Genomic DNA, 10,164 nt, shown 5'->3' with positions numbered 1-10,164 from the left:
TAGTCTGGGCTGGCATCCATGGTCTCTTAGTGTAGGTAGAATATCTATCCAGGACCTTCTGGCTTTCAGAGTTTCCATGGAGAAATCAGGTGTAATTCTGATAGGTCTGCCTTTATATGTTACTTGACCTTTTTCCTTAGCTGCTCTTAATATTCTTTCTTTATTCTGTATGTTTGGGGTCTTGATTATTATGTGGCGAGGGATTTTTTTTTGTGGTCCACTCTATTTGGTGTTCTGTAGGCTTCTTGTACCTTCATTGGCATGTCTTTCTTAAGGTTGGGAAAGTTTTCTTCTATGATTTTGTTGAATATGCCTTCTGCCCCTTTGAGGTGGATTTCTTCTCCTTCTTCTATACCTATTATTCTTAGGTTTGGTCTTTTCATGGTGTCCCATAATTCCTGGATGTTTTGTGTTAAGGATTTGTTGGATTTAAGGTTTTCTTTGGTTGATAAATCCATTTCTCCTAGTGTATCTTCAACACTTGAGATTCTGTCTTCCATCTCTTCTATTCTGTTGGTAATGCTTGTCTTGGTAGTGCCTGACTGTTTGTCCAGCTTTTCTATTTTCTGCCTTTCTTCAGATTGTGTTTTTTTTAGTGACTCTATTTCAGTTTTCAACCCTTGCAGCGTTTGCATTGCTTCTTGCAATTTTCTGTTTATCTGTTCGTCCATTTGTTGCCTTTTATGAATTTTTTGGTTTGTTCTTTCTTCCATTTCTTGCATTTTTTGGTTTGCTTTTTGTTCCATTTCTTGGATTTTGTGCTTTGTTTCTTCTTCCATTTCCTGCCTTTTTTGGTTTGTTTCTTCCTCCATTTTTTTCATTTTTTGCTTTGTTTTTTCTACCATTTCTTGCATTTTTTGCTTTGTTTCTTCTTCCATTTCCTGCCTTATTTGGTATGTTTCTTCTTCTAATTCTTGCATTTTTTGGTTTGTTTTTTCTTCCATTTCTTGCATTTTTTGCTTCATTTCTTCTTCCATTTCGTGCCTTTTTTGGTTTGTTTTTTCTTCCAATTCTTGCATTTTTTGGTTTGTTTTTTCTTCCATTTCTTGCATTTTTTGGTTTGTTTTTTCTTCCATTTCTTTGAGGGATTTTCCAATATCCTCTTTTAGGGCCTCTATCATTTTCATGAAAGTGCTTTTAAGGTCGTTCTCTTCTGCTTCCTTTGCGTTGGAATATTGGGGTCTTGCTGGTGTGGAGTCTCTAGAATCTGGCGGTGTCATATTTGTTTTTCTGTTGCTGACTGTGTTTTTGTATTGTCTCTTTCCCATCTCTTCTTCTAGTGGGTGCAGAAAGAGCCCCTTCCTGGTCTGGGGACCAGAGTTCCCTTTTGGTGGGTGCTAGTAAGTCCAGTAATCTGGTGGTTCTTCTATGCCTTGTCCAAATGCTGGTCCGTGGGTAGAGAAGAACAGGAATCTGGGGCGCTTAGCCTCCTACCTGGTCCCCTGGACCCTATGCTGGGTCCTGTTGTACCTGATCCGGAACTGCTACTCCCCTGGTCTCCCTGGCTCCTGTAGTTTCCTGGTCTCTTTGGTGGGAGAGAAGATCTGGAGTCTGGGGTGCTTGGCTCCCGCCGGGATTGGGAGCTCTGTGCAGTTCCCAGGCGATCTGCAGGCTCTGGAACACAGGCCGGGAAGCTGGCCTGTTTACCTGATGCTCCCGCCGGGATTGGGAGCTCTGTGCAGTTCCCAGGCGATCTGCAGGTTCTGGAACACAGGCCGGGAAGCTGGTCTGTTTACCTGATGCTCCTGCCGGGGTTGGGAGCTCTGTGCAGTTCCCAGGCGATCTGCAGGCTCTGGATCACAGGCCGGGAAGCTGGCCTGTTTACCTGATGATGCCAGAGGGACAGCTACTTCCCTGTGCACCCAGCCTTCTCTAGTTTCCTGGACTCGTTGGTGGGAGAGAAGATCTGGAGTCTGGGGTGCTTGGCTCCCGCCAGGATTGGGAGCTCTGTGCAGTTCCCAGGCGATCTGCAGGCTCTGGAACACAGGCCAGGAAGCTGGCCTGTTTACCTGATGCTCCCGCCGGGATTGGGAGCTCTGTGCAGTTCCCAGGCGATCTGCAGGCTCTGGAACACAGGCCGGGAAGCTGGCCTGTTTACCTGATGATGCCAGAGGGACAGCTACTTCCCTGTGCTCCCAGCCTTCTCTCAACTTGATTTAACTTTTAAAAAATCATAACTATTATTCAAAGTGGTTATACCATTATATTCCCACAAAAAAAGTCTCGGTTCTCAATTGGCATCGTTGTTTCCTTTGATAATTTCATTCTGCAATGTGTGAAATGATATTGTGGTTAAAGCTAAAGGCAACAGTTGCCACCTAGTGGCCACTTGTGCACATTACATCTGGGAAACTTGGCCCTAATGAGAAGAAGCCTAGCTTCAAAACGGATTTGTATTTATTGTGGCTTTCTTTCTGTTCTCATACTAAGAACAACCTGAGACCAGGCTTAAAATGTTTCCTTCTTTACCACTATTGGTACCTCAGACACTAGGCTGTAGCTCTTTTAGTTAAGAAAAAAATTATGTATCTGGGTGAGAGTGGGGCAGTGGGCAGCTTGTGGGAGGAGTCGGTTCTCTCCTCCCAGCACGTGATAGCCAGAGACCACACTTGTCAGGCCTTTACCTGCTGAGCAACCAGCCCTGACTTATGCGAACTCCAGAAGGGACGCTAAGATCAAGAGCAAACTCTGGTCCCGTGGAGAAGGGGGAAGGAGTAGTAACATTGCCAGGTAATAGAACTGTATGGCCCAGGGGGCTGGGGTCCATGTCCCTGCGCCAAAGAAAGAAATGATGGCTACATGGGTGGCACGGTGGCCTGCTTCTTTGTCACTGGAGAGAGGCAAACAGAGCAACGTGGAAGTTTCCTCTGCATCACTTACCAAAGAACCGACCTCGTAACTCGCCCTGCCACATTAGCCAGTGCTGAAATGAGCCAGTCGTGGTGGCTCAACCTATGATTCTAGCTCGGGGCAACTGGGGCAGATGCTGTCTGTAGGCCCTTTAGGATGGGGATCCTTGCTGGAGGAAGCACCCCTCCCTCTCCTGTGCGACAAAAGGTGTTATCCCCCTTCCTGCCGCCTCCTTCCTCATTGCGGGCTCTCCTCTGCACTGGAAGCCAGAATAACTTCCTCCTGGTCAGTGCCGTGGGCCATGGTATTTCATCTCAGCAGCAGAGAGTAACTAATACAGATAGTGAAGCCAAGGCTGGCATAGTGCACAGATGGTTTTCAAGACCAGCCCAGAATATGTAGTGAGGCCCCCATCTCAAGAGAGCTTTGAAGTTTGGTGTAAACTTTGACCCCTAAGACTCTTCAGTAAGCATCATGGTAGGCCCAACCCTGTGAACCCCTCAGTCAGTCCTCCTCCTCAGGACCAGGTCATGTCACATCTGTGCCAGCTCCTACAAAGATCACCAGTGGAAGTGGGAAAGCAGGGAGGCGGGCCACTGATGGCCTCCTGGTGTCTGTAGTGTGGGTCTCTGAGGAGAGTGTAGGCCACTGATGGCCTCCTGCTGTCTGTAGTGTAAGTCTGAGGAGAGTGTAGGCCACTGATGGTCTCCTGCTGTCTGTAGTGTGAGTCTCTGAGGGGAGTGTGGACCACTGCTGTCTGTAGTGTGAGTACCCCGTGAAGATTGGCCAAGGCACCTGGCTGTTTTTGTTTTCACTTTGGTGGTGCTTAGAGTGTAATTTGCAGGAATATTTAGCAACAGAGATGTAAAAACCTGTAATTGTTTCTTCTTAGGGGCAGCCCAGTGACAGGGAGGGAGAAGGGAGTAAAGCATTTATCCAGAGCAGGCACATGGCCCTTTATAGCTCAAATAGAACAGTCTGTTGGGAAAGTGTTTCCAGGTCCCCCTTCGGGTCTGTTAGAAAGCAAAGGCCTCCATTATCAGAGCCTTGGTGTCTCAGCTTCAGCAGAGTGTGGTCTGCTACAAGACCACAAATGCTCAGAGTCCTGCTAAAACCAGACAGTACAGTGACCTCATCACAGCTGGGATAGAGGCCTCTGCTTAGGTTCCAGTAGCAAGCCCCTGGACACGGTGATCTGCCATGGGTCTGACCATTGAGATGGCTCTATGGGCCCCGAGCAGAGGTTTCTGCAGGAAATGCAAACTCCCAAAGCATCTAAATGCTCACTGATAAGAGCTGCAGACGTGACACCAGTGCTGACACTGCCTCGCCGGACTGTGGGGCATAATGACCACAGGAAACACACAGTACAGTGGAACCTGTGTTTAGAAAATGTGCACAACACCTTGAGGGCAGTGGCAGGGCTTGGATGTAAAGCTTAGATGTTTTCTTAGCTCCCCCTGTGGCGCTGGGGTCACATCGCAGGTGCCCAGAGAGGTGCATGCCAAAACTTTTAGGGGGAAATGTTTGCCGCTTAACTACACTTCCACTCAAAATGGCCCGCATGTGTAAATATTGCACTGTTCTGCTTTCTGTATGTGTGGAGAACGTGTGCATCTTCTCACTCTGTGATCCACTTTGAGAATGTATTCCAGGAAGCAGTTTGATGTTTTCTCACGTTTTGTTTCGGGGATAGTCATGGGCATGCCTCTTAGACCTGTTGTTCTCAACCTTCCTAACACCCTAACGTACAATCCCTCCTGTTGTGGGACCCCAACCATGAAGTTCTTTTCGTTGCTGCTTCATAGCTGTAATTTTACTACTGTTATGAATTGTAATGCCAATATTTTCAGAGATAGAAGTTTGGCAAAGGATCGAGACCCACAGGTGTGATATCCCAAATTACATCGGCGTCTAACAGATGGTTGGGTGAGTGAGTTAGTACAGACAAGTCTTTGCTAAAACAGTCACATACACAGAAGACCTGCCTATCTTTGAGCCACCCATCACTCGAGGCCCACGTCAGCTGAGCTCTGTCAGCACAGGCTCCCTCTCCCACACTTACCCCGCCACCTTTATCATGGGCTTGCTCGATGGGTCATACTGTGTAATGTCACTAGGACTGAGAGGGTGAAGATGGAAACTGGGGTCAAATCCATCTTCTGTGGCCTTTTCAATGTGACAGAGCAGCAAGCACATAAATGACAAGACCAGAGAGGTTAATTAACATTTCCAAAGCCACAGAGCTATAAAGCTGAGGTTCAAACTCAGGAAGTCAGAGCCAGTGTCGGGGTCCTACCTAATTGTAGGCAACTGTCTAGGTGTTTCCTGAGGACCAGACAGCTGAGGATGCTACAAGCTGCTCTGGATGTGGCATTTCTTTCCCCACATCAGCAGTATAAACATACTGTGAGCGCAGGACAGCAGGACCCGTGACCTGACCCAGCAAACAAACAATCACCATAGTGGGACAAAATAAAAACCACAGGCTCAGCACCAATGATTTCTCTAAGTTTTTATTAAATATTTTTTCTACAGTTTGATCTTGTGGAAAGACTGAAGATGAACAAGTCAGTTACATTTTTAAAACAGCACTTACTCCTCATTACAGAGAAAAACAAGAGATCTGTGGCACATTATCTTTGGAACGATCTTTTGCAGATATTCTTAAAAAGAAAGCATCCTCTCACAGATCATGTCTGCCCCTTTCAAGTACTCTAAAGGGCAGCCAAGCCTCATTCACAAGCCAAGTGTGCAGGCCACTCCCGACGCTGGCGAACGCGTGGTGCCCCCTGTGCTTCTGTTGCACCAGGGCCCCCTGGCCTGCTCCCCAAAGCACTGTGCTGGTGAGGGCTGGCACACATGCCATGGCAATCAAAGAAAGTCATTAAAGACATACCAGTGATTTCATTATCACCTGGACAACCTATCCTTCTTAAAGCAATTTTAATAACACCAAGATTTGACTTTCCTCTAAGAAAGAAAATATATAATATAATATATAATGATAATAAATAAAAAAGGCAACCCTGCTCAGGTATCATCCAAAACATGATCACATTCAGAAAAAATTAAAACAAGATTGGGACACAACATGCCCACACCCCAACATGTACAGTGTGTGCTTGATATTGTGAGGGTATGCAGTATTAGCAATACACGCCATGGCCTGAACAGAAGCAAACTTAATACTGCCTGTACTGAGTATTGCTAAAACACCTAAGCAAAGAGAGCTCATCTCTTCTTTAGGTCAACCACGGCACAGCCCAGCAGGGAAGCTTGGCCTGCCTGTCAGTGGCCTTATTCCAGTGTCCTAGGGACAGAGAGGCAGCCTTCCTGTCCTCCGGCTCCCTCTTAGGTAGGGAAAGAGGCACTTTTTTGTCATCACAGTAACTGCTGATGTCTTGATGCACAGTGGAACAGAAAATAGTGTGATTTACCCCCAAGAAATCTCCAGGCAACCTGAAGAAACGTGCTTGAAAATGAGCCATCAACAAGAGCGTGGCCATGAGGCAACTGTTCTCACTGGGAAGCCAGCATGACTGGACCGAACACTGGAGATTACCTGGCAGAAATACCACTTGCAGATTTTGAAGGAAAATACCAACAGCATGCCCTTCTGCCCTTAACCTTCCCTTCCACAGGACAACAGACTAAAGGCACAGAAAACATCCTCACACCCATTACTTCCAAATGGACCAAGACCAACAGGAGGGAGACATCAAGACAGCCTCGCGTCTCCACAGCCGCGAGGCAGTAGCTCATTCTTCAGTGAGAAAAATCTACACTTCTGTGTTTCTCAGAGGAGCCCAAAATATTCTCGGGAGATTTAAATACTGCTAAGCAGTGGTAAAGAATGAAACAAATGAAGTGGTAATTTTCAAAGATGTTTTTGTAGTGTTGGGAAAATAAATCAAGAGAAAGAAGGAATCTGTAGGAGGCATGGAAAGATTTTAAATTTTTTGTTTTAAAGCCCAACTCATTTACCTTAAGACGCACAAATACATCTCAAACTTCACAAAGCCAGAAAGGAAACTAACCCTTGAAGCTGTGACAAAACGAACAGCATGACTTCAGAAATTGTTTGGTCAACAAAGGCACAAAAGATCTAAGACAAACCTGTCATCCTCTGTGTCAAGAGACTGTAGCTGTGTGTGGAGCACACAGCGCTTCAGAAACAGGAACCCTAAGAAGGGGCCCTGTCCCTAACATCAATACACAAGGTATCAGTTAAGGCACATTTTCAATTAGGATGTGGAAGATCCCACGCTAAATGTCCTAAGATCTAGAATAAGAGAACACAGCGGGGTAGGTGGGGTCCTGACTGTCCAGAGGATGGACAGACATTTTTGTCAAAACATTACAATAAATCAGGTACTCCTCCCATGTGGCCTGCCCTCTTGGCATCTTAGCAGAATGACTGGCTTTAGTGACATGTTTTTATTATTAGCTAGTGGGGCTTTTACATGTCAAATTTTAATTATTTCCAAAAGAAAACATCCCACACTTGGGAAATAGTGTGTGTCCCTCTACTTTATATTGAAGACAGGCAGGCCATACACACCCTTTGTAGCGGCAAAGGCAAGATTGCCTCACCATGAAACCATGTTTTTCTGTGGTTACAAGAACATCCCACATTCAAGGGGGTTAATTTTATAGCCTTTCCAAATTAATTACCTCAGGGGGGAAAGTGGCTTTTGGGGACTGTAAGCATACAGTGAAAAGTGCAAATAGCTTAAAGAGATTCTCCAGGTTTCCACGATGAATAGAACAGCTCTGACCAGTCACCGTTACACTCTACTACAAAGGCAGCTGGAGGCTTTCTCTCTTTAGGTACAGCTTTGTGGGAAAACTATCTACAGACCAAATTGGTGTAAACAGGTCTGTCCAAATTATTAGTTCTCAAGGTACAAATGAAATTGTAGTATATAGAGTTGAGAAAAGGCATCCAGTACAAAGGATGGAGCGGCCCATTCTTCCTGCACGGGCTGAAGGTGTTCAGTCAAGGGGCACAGGGTCTCCTGACGGGACACACACGTGCTTTGGCAAAATGTGCCTGGACCAGGACCAGTTGCAAGCAACAAGCAGCTTGTTGTGAAGGGACAACCAGCCATGGGAGAAGGGAAAAGATCCTGAAGAGCCCACAAGAGGTGATGTAGAACCAGGGACGACCTACCTCGTGCTGCAGCTCGGCTACCAAGTTCTTCAGATCATCAATACAAAGAACTGCTTCGTCAGCTCACAGACAGTCTACGCTCAGATCTGCACAAGGCAGCCTTTCTCTGGTGTTACCCAAAGCAGAGAAGCCCACACAGACACCTGGCATCACACTCGCCTGCAGCCCTGTGTAGATTTACCAAAGTACCAAGAAAGTCTCACCCACCACACCCCAGGGACCCCCACTAATCTATAGGTACAGACACATGGCATGGCTTGTAGGAAGCGGAGTCAGGGTGAGTGAGGAAAAGCCATAACATGCTTCCATCATGTGAATACCTGTGCAAATTTTACTTCCTAGAATGGGTAAAAGAATTGGCTTTTAAAACAACACTGCACTCAAGAGTATTCCAGTAATATCCTTTGCAGTTTCGGTGAAGGCCTGTGCTTATGGGCAGGTGTGAACCATGAGTGTGCCCTCGGTCTAATGTGGGCGGGGCACACAGCTTGGGCGAGCACAGGTCCTCTTCAACATTATCGAATCGCTACCTGAGAAGACGGTCTGGAAGGAAGATGTGTGGTAATGGATTCCTTTTGTAAGTTGGGTTAACCCCTCTGCCCCAGATATCCGCATCCCCTGGATAATCAAGGGCTTTGGGAAATTGAGTTTTGCTATAAATATAAAACAATTTGTAGCAGAAAAATACAGCCTCTGTAGGAAGACCTCCCTTTCCTTCACCGATGCACGCGTTGCCGTCAGCACCTGGGACTTTAGTAGATGATGAAGTCCAGCCCGAGGCAAACGCTGGCTCCCTTTGCCCACACCATGGTGGGGACTGTACCAGCAACCCAGGCTGCTGCTTAGCCGGTCACTGCCCAGGCTGTGGCAGCGGGAGGAAGTGCGGGGAGACCGTAAGATGGATCCTGGGTCTAGATGCTGCCACTTCTCTAGGACTGCCCTGGGTTTGCTTTGAGTGAAGCCAGAGAGACCAGAGCTAGACTACGTGCAGGACTCTAGGCACTGGGGGGCGGGGGCAGGTCGTCACCTTCAATCTCTAAACAGCAACACTCAGTGTCAACAAGGCCACTGTTCGCTGCAGGAACTGAGCACAGCGGAGCCCTTCACAACTTCTATTTTACAGGCAGCCATTAGAATTTATTAAACAATGTTTTCCTTTAAAACTTGAAAAGAAAAAATATATATCCATAAAACCCTTCACCAAAAATTATTATTCAAAAAAAATTCCTTCTGGAAGTGAACTAGTGTGGCTCCTGAGATGACAGGAATCGCTGTGAGACTTGAAATGGCTGTCGCTTGTATGCTACTGTTCAAACAGAAAAACCAAACCAGAAATGTTGCTGGACCTCATCTGCCGCTTGGGCTCCATTGCACTTCCGTCCTTCCATTAGGAAAGGCAGGTCATCATTCCCACCGTCCGCTCTGCTAACCGGTGTCCAACCGATGGCCACGCACACAGCTCTTTCGAGTTTAAGTGGGCAAGCGTTCTGGCCATCTGACGGCACTTCATTTGTTGAGTGTGACATCCCGATCAGACGGTTGTCTACACTGGGTCAAGGCTTCCGCGTGTGCAAAGACATTCCAGGGCATCAAGTAGAGCCCAGCCCGCACTAGGGGGTTTTGGGTGCTTGCTTCAGCCGCTGCAGACCTTGTCTTGTGTAGTGCACCAGGTCCACCAGGCTGCTGTTGAGGGCCAAGACGCACACCTTCGTGCTGAGCTGGGCAAAGAATTCTGCAGTAAAATCCAAATCAACTAAGAGTAAATACATGCACAGCAGCATCAAGTTAAACTGTAAAACGGTCGGAAGACAGTACCCCACACCATCCTGTGGCTCACTTAGCATGCTCGTCTGTAAGTGCTGGCTACAGCCTTCCCTTCTGAGCACATAACTCATACCTAGAATAGTGTGTGGTGTGTGTGGTGGCCAGCTGATGCATTGTGAGCAACGAATGCATGAAGGAAGAGGGGACAGATTGCCAATAAGGCAGAGGCTGTGGAGAGATGGAGAGCTAGAGAGGTGGTCACTTGTCCCACCAGGAAGATCTAACAGTGGTCACTTATGGTGAACTTAGCTGGCACAAGCATCATCCGCTTCCCCTGACTCAAAAACCTGGAGCTCCCGATCCTTCCCCAGATA

At 47.0% G+C, this 10,164-nt stretch overlaps 1 protein-coding gene across 2 annotated transcripts in view; it reads right to left on the bottom strand.

Moving 5' to 3' along the window:
• Positions 1–5,350: 5,350 nt before the first annotated feature.
• The window catches only part of Aff1 (AF4/FMR2 family member 1), a 162,697-nt gene continuing 157,883 nt past the window's right edge, over positions 5,351–10,164 (bottom strand). For both annotated transcript variants that reach the window (XM_013117978.3, XM_013117979.3), the window contains one exon: positions 5,351–9,758. In XM_013117978.3, coding sequence (XP_012973432.1) covers positions 9,637–9,758 — 122 coding nt within the window. In that variant the 3' untranslated portion in view covers positions 5,351–9,636. The remainder of the gene's footprint in view (positions 9,759–10,164) is intronic.

This window comes from Mesocricetus auratus, unplaced genomic scaffold (assembly GCF_017639785.1).
Source record: "Mesocricetus auratus isolate SY011 unplaced genomic scaffold, BCM_Maur_2.0 Super-Scaffold_100006, whole genome shotgun sequence".
NCBI classification, from domain to species: Eukaryota; Metazoa; Chordata; class Mammalia; order Rodentia; family Cricetidae; genus Mesocricetus; species Mesocricetus auratus.
This window is presented reverse-complemented; position numbering and strand designations above follow the sequence as displayed.